This window comes from Ips typographus, linkage group LG7 (assembly GCF_016097725.1).
Source record: "Ips typographus isolate SLU linkage group LG7, UJ_Ityp_2.0, whole genome shotgun sequence".
NCBI lineage: Eukaryota > Metazoa > Arthropoda > Insecta > Coleoptera > Curculionidae > Ips > Ips typographus.
In genome coordinates, this window is record NC_138428.1 from 4,168,728 (window position 1) to 4,187,596 (window position 18,869).

The following is an 18,869-nucleotide window of genomic DNA, read 5'->3' on the forward strand; positions in this document are numbered from 1 at the left end:
ATATCCTAGTTTTGCATGGTAACTTCGAGCTCTTGTATCTTAACTGTTTTTTTTTTTTGATTTGGTAACACAAAATACACTAGCATTGGTATGTAAACCGTTTCTGTTACTATCAGTGCCTTTTTCTTGAGTAAGTACATAACTTAAAAAAACTAATTTTTGCTTTATCATGAAATGAAAATTCATTGCAAGCATGTTATCTTATTATGTAAGGAATCTTGGAATACACATTTATTCACCAAATTTTAATATAAGTACGTATTAGAAGAAAGAATTTAAACTACTTGATTTTAAAATGACGTAGATTGCTTTGCAGTTATGGTGTTTGATCGCTCAATTAAGTTGATGACAAAAAAGTGTCAATTATTGGAGAAGCATCTTAATTGCACTAAAACCTGCAATTATTTGAACGTAATCTCCAATAAAAGTAAAATCAAACGATCGTATAAATTATCCCAATTCTTACCACAAGGGAAATAAAATAGCATGTCCAAAAACTGCAAAACATGCTATTTTTAATTGTGAAAGTTTATGTACATTGTTCCTAAATTGCATAGTTTTAGCCTTGTCAGTCCAGGGCCATTGCAATTCACATTGGTAATATTGACATATAAATATTTGATCAATTTTTTTGTGTTGGTACCAAGTAATTTATTTGGTGTATTCTATTAGTGGAATATTGCCTAACTTTTGTTCTTTTGAAGTGACTAAATGGTATTTTTTTATCCCCAATAATTTGCATTCATATAAGTTTTCTTAATTTTTATAACTGAAGTTGTTCATCAAACTTCACCTCCAATAGTTATATTTGTTACAGCAATTTGTTACAAAAAAAATATACACTTTCTTTTTATAAAAACCATTGATACTTTTCTTTGTTTTACTGTCTTGACCAATGATTAAGTTAGGTAAATCAACCATTTTATGACAAATGCAATGACTGTACTTTAAATGTATGAAAGCATTTAGTCGTGAAACGTAGTATTAAAATAGCTTGAGCTGGTCAATAAAATGGGAAAATTTATTTTAATGAGTTGAACTTTGTGTTGGGGAACTTTGCACCTTTATTTATACCACCATGCAGTTTTGTACAGTTTTATAGAAAACGATGTTTTGTATTCCAAATGTTTATCATTTTGTTTTTATTAAATTTGCCTAACAATCGGGGATTTGACAAAAATGAGACTTGTTAATACAGGGTAGGCAAGTGTAATTTATTTTTTAATTTGTTAATGACAGTCAAGTAACAGGGACGTACTGAGGCAAAATGCAAGAGTGTACCTTATAAGATGAAATTGCAAATTGCATTCACTGACAACACAAAATTTGGAAATTTCTGCCTCCTAAACCAGGAAGAGTTTGACCCTGATTTTTTGGTGGTAACTAGGTATAGGCCTTGGCAGTTTGTAAAAAAAATCGTGAATGGCAGTCAAGTAACAGGGACGTACTGAGTCGAAATGCAAGTCTGTACCTTATAAGCTCAAATTGCAGATTGTACTCACTGACAACACAAAATTTGGAAATTTCTGCCTCCTAAACCAGGAAGAGTTTGGCCCTGATTTTTTTGGTTGTAACTAAAAAAATCGTTAATGGCAGTCAAGTAACAGGGACGTACTGGGTTTTTGGTTATTCTGTATGGTAAATGTTGGACTAAAAGTTGACAGTTTGCTTAAATTTGGCCTTATTTTAAGTATGATACTGTTGTCAAGTTATTAGAAAAATGAGTGTAAGCTTAGGTTGAGTGTGGTTTTCAATGTGACAATACAATTATAGTATCATTCACACTGAACGGTTTAAAGTATAATTGCGTAAATGGTGTTTTTTTACATAAACACTTGCAATAACTTGTCTATATACAGATAAGAAGGGAGTACCAGTACATATCAAATGGGTTAGACGAAGACATAGAAAGAAATTGTAAGTGACATGTGTCAGTACAGACAGATAACTAGAGACCGGATTAAAAAGCACTAAAATTGGAAAAAAAGCGCTTAAAAGCTAAATTATTTTTATCAAAAAAGAGAACTACTTTTGAACTACTTAAAAAGTATTTGGACAGTTTAAAGAGCATATTGAAGGTTCTGGTATACTTTAGAGGCATTTGGAAATTCTTTTAGACGATTCTAAAATGTTTTGAAAGCTTTTAGACTGTTTTGATATCTTTTGGGAGCATCTAAACTAGTTGAAGAGTATTTGGAAACATTTAGACCGTTTTGGAAGGCTTTCGACTGCTTGGGAAGCATTTTGGAGTTCCTGTAGTGTTTTAAAACCTTTTTAAACTACTTGAGGAGTATTTGGACAGTTTAAAGAGCATATTGAAGCTTCTGGATTGTTTTGATATCTTTTGGGAGTTTCTAGACTAGTTGAAGAAAATTTGGAATATTTTAGACAGACTAAAAGCTTTTGGAATCTTCTAGGCTGTTTTGTTAACTTTTGCATTTGCATTTTGGAGCTTCTATAAGATTTTGGAATGTTTTTACATTTTTTTGGAGCATTTGGAAATTATTTGGTCAGTTTAAATTTGTAAATTTATACTTACTAATTTTGCAACAGACAATTGGTATGTTTTTGTCTCTCAGAAGATTAAATGTCAAAAGTTGGTTGCTTTGATTATTTACAAAAAGCAAAAATTCCTAGAAATTTGGACTCTACAGATGACAAATGAGAAGAAGAGACAAAATCCTTTTAACACTTTCAAGTAGTATAAAGATATAGATATAAATGTAGGATAACTCTATAATATACACTACAGGTAAGAAGGGAGTACCATTACATAATAAATGGGTTAAACGAAGACGGAGGGCATTGTAACATACAGTTGACCAATGATCACGTGACAAGGACAAGATTAGCTGTAATTGGTTGATTTTAAATTTGACAGCTAGGATTTAATGGAGAGAATCTGTTTAACGCTTTTGGAAGTAGTTTCAAGATATAGATATAGTTGGGGATTATCTGGGTAATAATTTTGACTGTACCCGGTATCAAATACACAAAACCTAATTATACCTCGGGCCCGTAGTCGTCGGGGGACGGCACGAGGGGCAAAGGGGGGATTGAGCGGCCTAAAAGGGGGAGAGAGGGGGCGACGTAGAACCGCCGGCACGGGGCGGTCACTGAAATCGCTCGGCCGCACGCAGGCGGCCCAGCTAGATCAGGCCCATACACTAACCGCGGTTAAAACGATATATGAGCATAACAGTATTGGTATACACCGTATAGACCAAAACTAAACGGGTATTAGATCAAAGCAGACTGAGTGCGTCGGGACGGGAGACCCTTTCGCGCGCTTTTGTTTGTTCTTTTTGGTGGCGGCGTCCGCGTCGCGACGCTCCAAACTTTCAAGTGTGTGAGTGCCGCTCTTGAAACTTTTCGCACTTTCGGTGGTTTTTGTGGGATACTCTTCAGTCCGATTTGGTCTTTTAGGTAAGAACTTTCGTAGGACCGTCCTGGGGAAAATCCAGGTAGTTTTACCTTTGCTAGAGGTTTTACGCTTGTTGGATACCTAATAAAATTAACTAAAAATGTATTAAAAACTAGATGAGTATGAGAAGAATCACCGTAAAGTTACCGTTATACTGCTAGTTCTTTACAGTCAATAATAGTCTAATCCTCAAAAAGCAATAAAAACACCAGAAAAAGTAGAAAAAAAGATTAGTTTAAAATCCAAAATAATTCAGACTCAAGTTGCAATCTGAATAATCTAGACTGTTTTACGAGTTTTGCTATGTATGTTGCCAAGTTTTTGATTAGTTCGGGAATGTCACATCCTAGTCCGACATAAGTTATTACCACACGTCTCTGAAACACTTAAGATTTGTCATCAACAAGCCTGCTTAGCGCTTGATTGATTGTTAAAATCCGTGTGGAATCCTAAGCTGGTTTGTAGGAATTAATCATGTAAGAAAAATACAGTAAGTAAACCAAAAATAATTATTATACAGTGTGAGGATTTGAGGGAAAGGATCTCAAAACCCATAAAAGTTATTAAGTACCAGGAGTAAGACTAGATAATCCAAATGTTTTTTTAAAAAAATGATTAGTTTTGATAAAGCATCAAAATAAGATATTGTTAAGACAGTTTTCAGTTGTCCAATAACCAATTTCATCCATAGCAATTTTGAAATATTTCTAGTAAACGCTTAAAGTGTCTCTTATTTTGTTCTGAAGAAATAAGGCTCTGGAGTCTATACATTCTCGAATATGTAAAACCCTTCTTATTCAAGATTCGAAAGATTTTAGGTTCAAAGACGACATTTTCTACAAAAATTTTTGAGGTCCTTTTATACCATATTCTCTTAAGTGCCAAGCTTCAACTCAACAGTCCTTTTTACCAACAATGTCTGTTGCTCACTTTAAAGGAGCTCAAAAGTTTTACATTTAACTTGAAACAGACTGTATAAGCAATAAAATTACATTAACAAAAAACGAGTGATGCACGAGCGTCACCAACGGGGAGCAGCTGCCCCTGCCTCCCCCCTAGAAATTCAAAAAAGTAGTATCCATTAAAACGCACAGAATTTTCATAATAAAATGGTCGAGAAATTTATGGAAAACCGAAGGAGATTATGTTTCAATTGATATAATCAGGAAGTGAGTCTCACTGAACAAGTTTCTTGCAATTTTAAATAAAATACCATCTTCCATTCCATATCAAGATGCCCCCTCTAGATCTCGTCTAGGTCATAGGCTGGCAACGCTCTTGGTGATGCATAACAAAGATGAAACATTTCTAAATGTAACATAATTTATTAGACTAGTTTAAATCCCCTCTATTTTCCTAAGGGTTATAACTAATTTGAATACAAACCACCTTTAGTATCCTCTAGAGTATATCAATTTCGTTATTTCTCTTGCATTATTTATTATCGATGGAACAATTACATTATACACGTGTCAATGATAATATGGAAGTAAAGGATGCTGTAGCAGGTTTAGAACAAAAATCCTGTCTTGTTCCGATTTTAGTGGTTAATTTGATGTCAACTTATCAGACTTATCAGATCAGACAGTATTATCAAAATCTGTTTCCTTCTAAAGTATACAAAGTTTAGCATGCATCTGGTGTCTTCTGAAATCTTTGAAAATCGGTCAAACAAACCGTTTTCTTTTTGCTTGTTTCGCTCCTCTAGTTCTAAACAAAAAACCGGTGGCTCCTTGACTTTTCCTCCCAGTCGATGTCCTGTTATCGTCATGTTCTGTTATTGTTTCAGGAGAGGAAAGAACGGTCCCGAAAGGACGTACGCGAGCTCACATATACACACAAACAACAAAAAGGCCACCTGTTAGCGGTTGAGTAAACAGATCCAAATACGTCGCACGTGGTGCTCCGGATCGGTCCCTCGAGAGGCCCCACTTTGACAAAAAGCGACAATGAGGCATCATGCAGCAACTGACGTTCTGAACGACCCTTGACTGTCAAGTGGTCGTCAATACCGCGGTGCTTGATTAGTGAGCGAGCGGGACAAAGAGAGCGAGACAGGCGGTAATTAGTACGCATTGGGGACAGAGCGAGACAGTGGCGCATCCGGGACCAGGTTGAAACGCAAAAAAAAATCGGATAATGGTTCCAAGTAAAGCACTTCACCTGTCCAAGAGTTTGCTTTGAAATTAGCCCGTTGCTTTCTACGGGTCAGCTGAAGCACCCGCCGAGTGGTTGTTTCGTTTTTAACTGGAACGAATATAAACTAAAAGAGTGACAGAAGAGAGAGGTGAAAATAACAGTTTTTCGCGAGAGAAATCTAATTACGACATGGAAGAAACTTGGGATCAACACGTGTCCCCGATGATGATGATGTCCGAGATGCAGCATCACTTGGGAGAGATGCAACCGCAAGACATTACGGGCATGTCTCACCACACTTCTAATCTGGATGGCGCGGAGGACCTCAGAGGGCCACACCCAACCATGTCCCACCCTGACGGTTCTGGCATGTCTTCAGACTATTATGCCCACCAGGTAAGTCACCAATAAATCATTTTACAAACCGGCAAATTGGACTATTAAAACGGAACAATCGGGCTACTGTGTTTACGAGTTAATGACAGTTTTGCAGACCATAATGGCGCTTTTGTTGAGGTCCGAGTTTCGATTTTAATGTTTGTTCAAGTGGGGGGATCCAGTATTGACCGAGCCTAAAGTACACGTTGACTAAAATAGAAAAAGCTTGTGTAATTCATGTTCAAATAATTAGTTTCACGAAATTTAAACACCTCTAAAGTACACAATTTGCTAGAGAAATCAAATAGAAACGTGACAAATTACACGTTCGTAAAAACTCACATTTCTCATCAGAGCTGTTAATAATATTTATTGATAAAAAAGGTTTTGGTGACAAATTTAAGCCAAATATTTGTTCTTTCATCCCTAATTAACGTTGTTGTTTATAAGCTAACAGTTAGAAGAGAATCTTCCACCAATCATCACATTTCTTGCTAACTGAAAATAAATAGACACCTGCTTTCTTTAGGTTGGTATTAGTTAACAGAGATGCAACCAGCAAGAAATTATCCGCATAACCCTGGACAGTTCTAGATTATGTTCTGTATTTGATTCTTAGTAAGACTTGTATTAGGTTTCACCCCCTTAACCCCAGGGATTCCATAAACTTTTCAAATGATTCTCCCCAGCTTGTTGTGTTGTATCACTTTTGGAATTCCAAAAAATTGCCGATTGTTTACCTTTTGTAAGGGATTTGGTTTGGAAACAGGAAATGATTAGTTATTTGAAAAACGTTCTACTGTGTATTTCATCACCAAATTTTCTTTTAGTTTGCAGTGAATTACTTTTCATAACTAGTGGAAATTTTACTTACGTAGTTTTATCAACATCTGTCAAAATTACTTAGGAAGAGCATTGAGGTAACGAAAATACAGTAAAATGGGGTTTGGTCTGTAAGACTTTATTGAACAGAAACATTCAAAGCTACAGAAATGGATTTGTGGAGATGTTAGACCAGAAAAAATCGAATACCAAACCACAAGATAAGACAAGAAAAAGTCATCAATATTAAAACCCAAAGTTGTCATGTAACGAGGAAGATCAAGGCAAAGCTGAAGAAGGGTATATTACTTTCATCCCTGTTCTTCCTTTAGAATAATTCAACGAAAGAAGAACAGAGATGAAAAGATCAAGAGGAATAGAGTTGATAAGGATTTACAAATTCCAGAATAATTGTTGACAGATTGACGCTTAAATTTAACTTATATAAAACTGGCTCCTAATGCCCTCATTACTTAAGTAAATTTCATCAGGATTAAATACTTTATTCTTCCCAGAAAATAGTGTTTAAAAATATCATTTTGGTTTAAATTTGCTTGAGATAAGTCATACTTACATCTTTTAATTGCCATAAGAACTAAAAGCGGTAGAAAACCGAAAACAGACCATAATACCTCCGAAAGTTGTTGTAAACGTGATCTTCACAAAGTTTAATATTACAACCAACAGTTGTCATGTAACGAGGAAGATCAGGGCAAAGCTGAAGAAGGGTATATTTGTTAATTTCTACAGCTTCCTTTATCCCTTTATGAACTGATCAAAGAGATTGAAGATACTTTTATTAGATTTTATACAACTTTATTTTACTGACATAAAAACAATGGAAAGACATAAGCACACTCGGATAATAATAAAAGTATCTTCAATCTCTTTGACCAGTTCATAAAGGGATAAAGGAAGCTGTAGAAATTAACAGGTTATGAGCCCAGTCCAGGAAAACCGAAAAAGTAAGCAGTAATTATCCTGTTGTGAAACGTATTTTGAAAACCTGAAGGATAAGACAAATTATGGCGACAATCCCTAGTAATTTAATTGTAAAGCCATTTGATGGAAACGGCTTCTCAAATTGGGAGTTTTGAGTAAGATTGTGTCTTGAGCAACAACGTGTTTTGGAAATGTTGGAGAAAGATCCTCCGGAACCAACAGCCACACATGAACTTGCAGTTTTTAATAAAAACGATATAAAAGCTCGGAATTTAATTGTTCAGTTATTGGCTGATAATGTTCTTGAAATGGTGAAAACCAAAACTACAGCTAAAGGAATCATGAATGACTTGAAAGGTACTTTTCAAAAGCAAGGAATAGCAAACCAGGTACATATGCAGAAGAAATTAAGAAACATGAAATACTTTGGAAAAGGAAAACTAAGTGAATTTCTGTTTGAATTTGAGAAAACAGTCTCAGAGTTAAAAAACTGTGGTGGAAACATAAATGACACAGAGATAGTTACACACTTATTGTCTGCAATGCCAGAGAACTATCAAGTAGTTACCAATGCAATTGATATTATTTTTTGTCAAGGTGAAAGTAACATCTTTGTAAAAAACAAATTACTTATGGAGGAATCAAGACAAGAAAAGGTAAAAGAGGAGAATGTAGACACATCACAGCCACATGCTTTTTATGGTAGAGAAGATGAAGAAAGAAAACATTTTGGAAAAGGATATAGACATCCAGGAAGTCAGCCAATAAACAAACGACCATCAACTACAAATATGTATTTCCTGATTATAGAAGCGGTGCGACCTGAAGTGAAAATTTTCCATACAAGTGTCATTATTGTGGTATAAGGGGACACAAAAAATCAGAATGCAGGAAAATGTAATATTGCAGAGGAAGAAGAAGTAGCTTTTTGCAGTTTTAATGAAAATAGTGAAGCAATGACAAGTGGAACTAGTAATGAGATACAATTTATTGTGGACAGTGGAGCAACTCATCATTTAATTGAATCAAATCAAGGACAGTATTTAACCCAACTGAAAAATATTGACATTAAAATTAATGTGGCCAAGAAGGGAGAAACTGTAACAGCAAAGAGACAAGGAATTTTAAAACTGAAAACAAGTGATGGGAGAAAAATAACCATGGAGAATGTTCTTGAGTGTGAAGGTTTGAATTATAATCTTCTGTCTGTGAAAAATCTGGAGCAGAAAGGACTAAAAGTTGTTTTTGAACATGGACAAGTTGTGATTAAGAAGAAAGGTCAAAAAATAATAAAAGTATCTTCAATCTCTTTGACCAGTTCATAAAGGGATAAAGGAAGCTGTAGAAATTAACAATATTACTTTCATCCCTATTATTATATTACGAAAGAAGAAGAAGGGATGAAAAGATCAAGAGGGATAGATTTGATAAGGATTCATAAATATTGGCACAATGACATCTGTCTTAAAACAATGTCTTTTACTGGGCTGCATTTACGTTACTGCGAATTCCACTTGGCGGCTGATAAAAAAATCCAATTAAAAACTTGAGCCACGCGCCAGACTTCTGCTACATCAAACCACAAAACGTTCAATCAAAAAGTATTTAATAACGAAAAAACAAGTTAGTTAGCGGTAGGTCTGCAGGTGGCAAGTCCGAAAGAAGGGAAGTTTACTACGTGCCTCGTCCACTACCGCGGAAGTTCAGTTAATTACATTTTTATATTCCGTTTTCACTTAGACCACGTGTAGATTCGAGAACCACTCGGGAATTGTGGGAAAACCCTTCCGAAATCAACTAGAACCACAGGCTTAATAAAAACAGTAACACTACATTAAGAGCCATTAGGAACAATGGCGCTCGACCATATTAATATGTATGGAAATATGGCGGCCCACGCCCGGTATTAAAAAGGTATTAACTTATTTTAAATATGTCTGCCTCATATGTACGACTTATGTCAGTCGGTTTGATAGTCTGTTGATAATATTTATTACTCTTATTAGGTACTTCTGGCTGTCGCCTGAATGTGCCTGAATTATGTTAATGTAGTGTTGAGTTGTTGACGAGTGGGCCTAAGACAACAACAAATCTCGGAAATGTTATTTTCAATCCGATTAACTACTAATATTTATTACTACTTAGCAAAAGTCGTGCTGTGTGAACAAAGACATCAAGAGTTATTAATAATAAAACAATCTGAATCAGTTAAGTAATTTACGACAAATTAACTTAGTAACTGAGTGAGTAGATTTACTTAAGACAAGCTTTAAGAAGGTTTTTTAGCAAATTGTTATCTGTATGGAAGAGACTGCATCTATCCATGTAGATGCAATCGAACGAGCACACCACATCTCTAATAAGACAAAAAACAGAAGCTTTGTTAAGGCAGCCTCATATAGAAAGTAACACAGTACAACCATTTTTCTTGATCAGTTCTTTGACTCTCATGTTATAGGAAAAAGCACGTTTAACCTATAACATCTGGGAAACCAAAACCATTTTGTATTGCAATGTTTGAGTCACTGTGTAACTCTTGACAACTTCCTATATAAAATGGTGGAGTTTTAAGGCTTTGAACGTAATGACAACGTTTTTTACTGCAATTTGCTGCCATTGGTATTTTTAACCCTAAACAGCTCAGAAGGTAAAAACATGTTGTATTGCACTTTGTAACTCTTGACAAGCATAGTCGAGTGACCTAAAATATACAAGATGTGCCATTTTTTCAGGGCGTTTAAGCAAAACTGTTCTTCAAACTGTATTAGTTTCGTGTATTGAACCCAATGGCTCAGATTGAAAAAATGCTATTGTAAAAGTTTTATTTTGCTCAAAGTTACCATCACCTCTGCTTTTTTGTCATACCCTGTATATTTTTAAAAGTCAGTTTAATCTATCTCTGATGGATCTATTCTCAAAAATCAGTCCTCTTCCAGAAGATGAAACTGCTGGTATTTCACAGAGAAGTACGGTGCAAATAATGGTAATTTTTTTCAAAGCCCCAAATTTCCGTTATTTTAAATGAGACACCCAGTAAGGTCGGGTATTTTGATTCTGCTTGTCAGTGTTTTACAAAAAGTTGCTTTTTTATTAAATAATTATCTCACACTTTTTAAGGCACCTATATTGAAGCAAAAATGATTGCTAGTTAAAAATAAATCGGTCATAATCACGGTAATTTTTCTAGTTAATTTCATTTTTATTTAACCTTCAACGAACAATGGCGAGCATTTAAGTTGCACGAAAGCTTACAGAAAATCGCCGATTGTGGACAAAAAAAATTGATAATTTCCACCCAGATTATCATCTGTCATGACTGTAAATGCCTTTATCGTCACTATAGCGTGCGGTTGCAACACATCACGAACTTATCTAGCAGCTAAAAACGTACGTGGCTTATTTAAGTGCAGGTTTTTATCAGTCTCCCGTTAACGCACTACCTGTTAGATGCAGTTGGGCCCTCAAAGGTCATCCTGTTGCTCTTGGCAAAGAAGGAAAAAAGGCAAATTACTCATTCACTCCCCACCAGAATCGAGGCCTTTATCTCTGTAATTTTTATCAGTTAAAGCTCGGAACCCTTACAATCGGCTATAAATCTTCGATTAACATTTAAACTGGGCTTTAAGGAGCCAATTAATTAAGGAACACACAGAAAGCAAAAGGGGCAAAAACAAAACGACGACGCGAATTAATTTAATTAAACGTCCGCGGTGCTCTTAATTGATTCTCCGTTTTTTTTTCTGCCTTTAGGCTCCTCGGTATGGATTAAAAATGCATTTTCATACCGACCAGCTGGTTTGGGAGTCAATCTGACTGAGAATTTCTCTGGTCGCTTTAAAGTCATAACTTCCTTATAAACAAGCGACAAACACCTTGCGAGCCTTGTGGCCCATTCTTGGGGGACCTCACGTCTTGACCTTCTTTATAAATTGTTTGCCCGCATACCAAGGGTCACTCTTTATGGTCGTTTAACCCATGAGAATTAACGCCGGCTTTTAAAAAAATACATTGAATTACGCCGGTATTCCGGGAAGTTTACGTGGGAATTTTTCCGCCAAACCACTTAGAAAAACCGTTTGACACTTAAGTAGTTTACTTCCGTATGACACTGATGATGATGTCGTAACCAGCCGAAACTTTTCTTAAAATGCTTGAAAACAAACTAAAAAACTTTTAATAATCTTAAAAAGAAATTTTTAAATTTAATTATTTGGAACATTCCTAATATAATTGAATCAGACAGACCAAGGAAGTCGAATTTGCTGAAAATCTTTTGAAGGTTTTTCATTTTTCTAACCGAATGAAAAATGATGGAAACCCTTCTGAAGACCTTGGTATCTGAATCTGAAATGATAAAGAAGTCATAATTTGCTAAAAAAAATTCGAAAATGCTTCAATACCTGTAAAAGAGACTGGCTTTGATTGAAACACATTGAAGTTCCTTTGTAGTGAGAAGTCTGGTATGTGAGGAAACTGGTCGAAGTTGCTTGAAATGATCCAAAATATACAAGCACAGACAAAGTCTAATTTGTTGAAAACCTCCCAAAAATGGTTCAAAGTTTCCGAGAATACTTGAAAACACAATGTAAGTCCTTTTGAAGATGTCTGACAGTTCAACAGATTGACGCAATATAATTTATACAGAGTGGTCTAGTTTTTAATGTCAATAATTCACCGTTCGATAGCTCATCAAAAAATATGTTGACATGCATTATGTCATTTTCCTGAAAAATGCTTGTTAAGGAAAATACAGTCCTTCATATTTCAGTTTAAAAAATCGGTTTTTTTTTGTCATAACTGTCAGACCGTTGCAGTAATTTTGATCAAATTATTCTCACTGATTATGTGATGTTAATGACGTTTGTCAAAATTGTCCAGTGGCGTAAATACAGGAAGATTGTTTTCATTTTTTTGTGTTATTTTCTATAAGTCACTAGATCATCAAAAATTACAGTTTCTTTTAATTTCCTTGTTCAAGTTGAAAAAGAAAGTATCTTTTATAAAATTCTGATTTGCAACTTTGTTTATGAAATAATCGAGTTGTCTTTGCTACCAGTTTTTATAGTTTTCAGACAAATAGAAAGACTTTAGTCTTGAAAATTGGCTTGGAAACTGTAAAAATTGACTTGAGAGGGTTAAAAACTGTCTTTGTAGTCAGTCGTCACAGTTTTCATATAAAATGAAAGACTTTAGTATTGAAAATTGACTTGTAGACATGAAAAACTCTCTTTTGTAAAATATTGGACTACAAATTCACACATTTAAACCTTGAAAATTGACTTAGACACCACAAGAAGTTACATTGAACCAATCAAAAGTGACATCAGAAGCTTAAACTTTGCATTTTAAGTAAGTTTTCATAATATGCAACCAAATTTCAATTCTTGAAAATAAATTTGCTTTTCATTTTCTTAAAACTCTTGGCTATTTTTAGTGCTTTAAAACTGCTCTCAGCTTGGAAAATCGAGTTTCAAGACTATCTTCTATTACTTAAGTCATTAAAATTTAAATACTTGATTCTTCGCAGAAAATAGTGTTTAAAAATGTCATTTTGGTTTAAATTTGCTTGAGATAAGTCACACATCTGTTAATGGCTTTCCTATAAGAGCTAGAAGCAGTAGAAAACCGAAAACAGACTATAATATCTCTGAAAGTTGTTGTTAACGTGATCTTCACAAAGTTTAAATATAATTTCATGTTCTTCGTATCGTTGCAAGTTGTAAATGATCTCTACAACGTTTAAATATTGGGAAGAAAATCTTTCCACTAATCAACTTAAGAAAACATGCAATTCTTGAAGAAGATTTTCACATTTTTGATATCTCTGCAGGTGAGTGATTTTTTCAGCAATTTAATAAAAAAACAGTTAGTTTTGAATTTGTTTTTGTGTTTTGTCCGCATTTTGATTTTACTGAAAACGCAAAGCAAGTATGTCATACTTTTCCATTCGAATATGAAGCATTTGAACCATTTTATTAACTTCTTGACAATATTAAGTAATCGAGAAGACTTAAGCCTGGTTTATAAAACCAAATTTAACTTTAGTATTACCATTATGCATGATTATTATGATTATGATTAAATTTAGCTGTAGTTACTGACCTTTTTTCTTATGATAGCTAATGCTAAAGCTAAATCTCCAATATTTGTACATTGTGTTGAAAAAAACATTTCAGTTGGGTTAGTCGTCAGAAAATTGTATGATTTTTTAGGAGATTAATAAACACCCTTATTTCAGGTTAATACTAAACGTATTGCTAATGCTAAAGTTACAACTAAAGTTAAAATTCATTTTATATACCAAGCTTTACATTTTTTTGCAAATCTGAGTATTTTAAGTAATATCCAAAACTCTATTGGTTTCTATTGGTTTATTGATTAATACGTCTGGTAGCACCGCAAAAATGTACAGTTCTTGTTAGGGTATGTCATTCTAAGGATGTCACTTGATAAAAAAAATATTATTTACAGATAATAAGCATTCAATAAAAGGTAAAGAGCGTTTCGTACAAAACGAAAGCAATTTTTCAAACTCGGTAGGGTAATTAGCGCGACAAGGCTTATTTATTTTGAAATAATTATGTATACTTTGTTTACAGCGTTTCGATGCCAAACGGCAAATTGAGTAATTACGATTACATTTAATTCTCATTTATCAATGCGATGGTTCGTGTACATGTAGATACGTCGTATACACATCATAGCTGGGGTACATTTTCCATATAAGCGATTAGATCTCTTGGCACTGATAACGGGGCCCTCGCATCATTTATATAGTCTATGTATACATACTTCCTCCAAATGGCAATTAATATAAAACGTATATAATACAAATTATAATACGGTAAAAACGGCTATAAAATTGTCGGGTAATCTATACATCTACAACCGGTCGGGGACGCTAATGTAGTTTTGATTGGTCTTAAAACTCGACTGTTATCGTCTTTTAATAAAATTCACTGTGGGTTAATGAAAACCGCTGTAATTTATTAATGGCGAAGCACCTGCTTTGGAAGTCTATCCCTCTATGGTGACCTAATCACTATAGAGGTAATAAATAAAACAATTTGGGAACTACAGGGTAGCTGAGTCACATCGCAAAAGGTCCCAGAACCTAATTTACAACGTTTCCTTCCACTGCATATTTTTTTATGAAATACGACCCGAGAGAAGAATCTAAATTAGTAATTTTCATTCATAATTAAAACGCTTTAAATTATTATTAAGAGATAAAGGCGGAATATTCATGAGACGTATTACGGTTTTAATTAGGTTCGCGTTAATTTATTAAACTGACTTTTTTTTTGTTTTACGAGCGTACACGAAAATTTTTATGTAAAAACCTGAAAATATTACTTGAAGTTTTTTTTTAAGTGGATCAGGATATATTTACTTCTAATACGTATAGTTAATCATGTTCCGTGCCTACAAGTTTTTTTAAAGTTAATTTAAAAACCAACAATTAACGAAATAGTTATTTTCATAGCAAGAGCGTAAAACCCAATTTTTACGTCCGTCAATAATTTCCGTGCGGGAGTAAAATTTGATTTACGTCAGATCATCTCAACAACAGTCAGTCAACAAATCAGATGTACAAACAACACCCGGTATGTTGATTGTATTATATTTGACTTAATTAACACTTTGTTGTTCTCTTCTGTTTTTACTCCACATTTCTGTCTTTTTTACCTATGAGACTGTCCCTATCTCTTTTTCTCTTGTTTTTGCAATTTGCAAACTTTTAGACTGTTCAAGAAATTTTGAGAGCTTTTAAACATGCTCTAGAAGCATACGGAGGCTTTTAGACTGTTTTGAAATCATTCGAAAGCTTCTAGACTAGTTGAAGAGCATTTGGAAGCTTTCAGACTATTCTAAAAGCCTTAGGAGACTTCTAGATTATTTTGCTTTTGGAAAGTTTCGAAAAAACTGGTTCTAGAAATTTTTGGAAGCTTTTAAACTGCTCTAGAAGCATACGGAAACTATTAGACTGTTTTGAACTATTTTGAGAGCAACTAGATTAATTGAAAAGCAACTTTAATTAGACTGTTCAAAAAGCATTTAGAAGTTTCTAGATTAAAGCATTTTTGAGTTTCTATGGTGTTTTAGAAGCTTTTGAAACTTTTTAGATTATTTCCGGAGCATTTGGAAGGTTTTTGGTTAGTTTAAAGAGCATATTTAAGGTACTGGGTTGCTTTAGAGTAATTTGTTATCTGAAGATTTTCCGGACGGTGTTGTTGGCATAGCTGGATATCAGTTGCACCGCAGGGACCGAAAAACCAGAAGGGATGGAGTTTCTTTGAATGTGAGTAGTACAATTCAAAGTAAAACAATTGGTTTAGAATTCAATGAAGAACCCAACCCAACATTAAAATAATGCTGCTGTTTTACAAATTTTCCTATTTTTTAATAAAATAAGGCGAGTTGAGGGTTGATTTATATCTTTAGCAAGCCAGGCGAAAAATATTTTTGCTTCAATAATGAAGCAATTATCGCACGCCGCTGAGCTTAAAGGCTCACAAGCAATCTTCGATGCATATACGTCAACGGCCGAATTACATATACGTGTACAAGGGGGGGAAAATTGGCCGGAGATATCGAAAATTTATTAATTGTCCGATCGAATCGGGCGACGGGGTTATAATTTCGCCGACAAGTTGCGCCGTGTCGGTGGTTTCATAATTTATTTTACCGTTTTCGATTATCGTAAATCGCGCTGTCATTTTAGCCCCGACAGGGACTGCCCGAAACATCTTTCATTGCAAAATAGCCGGATAACAGTCGTAAATATTGTCGAGGGTAACTTTGATCCACCACTCTAACTACCCATGTCGAAATTGTTGTTTGTGTTACTTAAGCGTAAAGTGTTTTGCCTTGAATGTAAAAGGACACTTTCCGCTTTAGTAGCATTATTTTTTTATGAAGAGGCTAGTAACTCAAGTATAACAAAAAAAAATTGTATTAATTCTGCCTTGACTTTGATTGATTGTTATCTTGTGATACTCATAAAGTACAGCACCAGCACCAATGTCAATAATATAGTTATTTACGTATAGAGGGCTAAAAGACGAAATTAATCCCGTGAGCAAAAATTCAAGTTGGTCGCAAAAATGTTTAAAAATTTACAAGTAAATCCTTTTTACGTTTCTCAAAAAAGCTCTATTTTAAGTTGTCTAAAGTATAGAAGTACAAGAAGACAAAAAACTGGATTCTTGACACCGAAATTTTGTTGTGGTTTTGGGTTTTGAAAAATTTGTCACTTATACACAACATAATTTATTATTAACTGTTGCGGTAAATAAATCAGAGTGAAAGTGAAACATGCTAAAGTTGCCATTACGTTAATACAATAATGCAAACATATCCAAACATCGACTGGTTTTGAGTTGTAGTGTAGAGTGTAACTAACCAAAGAATTCCACTCAATTCTTTGATCATCTCCTCTGAGTTATTAACATAAACGTTTTACAGAATTTTCTCCAAAAACTTAAACCATCAATAACATTAAAATCATGTTTAAGTGTTTCAGTATAGCTAGATAATTAAACATTTTATATCTCTAAAAACTAAGATTACTAATTGAAAAAGTACCGTTTGAAAGTCTTAACACTCAATTTTGCTGACTCATTTTAAATCAAATTAATGTCCTTTGGAGGGATCGGACCGTGACAACCGAGTGTTTCCATTACAATAACCAGCCAAGAGAACTATCAAGTGTTCATATTGTTTGCCAGTGGCAAGCTCAATTTACTGTCATTGTATTTTCACAACTTTGAAACTAATTAGGATTGTAAAATTTTTAGGGTTTTTGCGAAAATCTTTGAGGTGGTTTGTAAGATTATTGCCTTTTACCAGTGTTAACCCTCTATAAACCAATCTTTTCTTCTTTTGTGGCTTTTGTAATATTAACTTTTTCAGCGAGATTTACTAACTCTTTAACAAACAACCACCGTTATGTTCAGAGGTAGAAAGAAGTGTTTTCGTGCTTGCAGCCATAATTGTAGGATTGCTTTCCAGGATTTACTCGTTTGTAGGGTTCATTATCAACCCTTCGGATTAACGGAACCCAGCTAATTACAAGCGATTCTCAGAAACAAAAATTCTCATAAAACTTGAGTGCCGTTGTAAAAACAACACAACATCGAGTGGAATTTTTAGGCCGTGCCTGAAGGCGCCAATTTTCACATTCACACGTCAAATTGAGTACCCGGTGAAAACAAAACGTTTATGACAGTCCGGAGTGGTCGTGCGTTTCATCAAATGGCCCAATAAAAATCGTTTATCTTTGTTTTTCGAAGACTTGAGTTATGACTTTCAAAATTTCGGACGGCGCCAGGTTTGGCCACTACCTGACTCGATTCGACCTGCTACGTTCCTAGTTTGTTCTCACTAGTTCTTATTTTATATTCAAAAGGGTTATCTATCAAAAATACCAAAATGTAGTTTTGTTGTGCCATTGCCATTGTGGTTTTTCTGTTAAATTTATTGTTTAAAAATGTTTTGTGTTAAACGCAATTTCCAGTCTGGAAAGAAGCTTGACAAGATGACCTTACACTATCACCAGTAATTATTATCTTTCTACAATCTTCTTCTGTTTTGACAACAATATCAATTTGCTGACTATAAAAGCACTATAGATGGTTATGTCATTGACCATCAAAATCAAGAACGTGGCTCTCGGTCTCCTTAGGGGCAAAAAAGCAAACATGACTTTTCAATGACGTGAAACAATAGTTATGAATGAGCTATGGTCTTATTGAATGCGCCCCATGGGGAGTTGCGAGGTTCCCCTGCCGAGAAATTATTGAAAGGTTTTTGATAAGTGACCGGGATCGCGAACGTCGATTGTTATTGTCACCCGTGTAATTATAGCCGGAAGGGCATAATGCCGTTTTGCTTCACTAGATTTACCCAAAGTTGTCCTTATGGTCCGAAAATAACCCAGATCAAAGTTCTCTATCTTGATAGTTCAGTAGCGTGCCGGATTGACAATGGGACACTTTGCGTGATTCGTTTTCCATTTTTCCGACATGAAATTCTATGTTGTGTATTGATTTCAATAACTGGGCCGCCTTGTTCCATTGTTTTCGTCCGGTTGGGCACCCGGAATTTTCATTTTGTTTACTAGAAAGTGGACAAAACCAATACGAAACCAGCTTAGCTAAAG

The 18,869-nt window shown here is 34.6% G+C and overlaps 1 protein-coding gene across 3 annotated transcripts in view; it reads left to right on the plus strand.

Annotated features, from left to right (window-relative positions):
* Positions 1-3,134: 3,134 nt before the first annotated feature.
* caup (caupolican) overlaps positions 3,135-18,869 on the plus strand; it is a 47,202-nt gene continuing 31,467 nt past the window's right edge. Inside the window, exons 1-2 of one of the 3 annotated variants that reach the window (XM_081983461.1) lie at positions 3,135-3,426; positions 5,214-5,959. In XM_081983461.1, the coding sequence (XP_081839587.1) occupies positions 5,753-5,959 (207 nt within the window). In that variant the 5' untranslated portion in view covers positions 3,135-3,426; positions 5,214-5,752. The remainder of the gene's footprint in view (positions 3,427-5,213; positions 5,960-18,869) is intronic. The other 2 variants (XM_081983459.1, XM_081983460.1) reach the window with 2 other exon arrangements.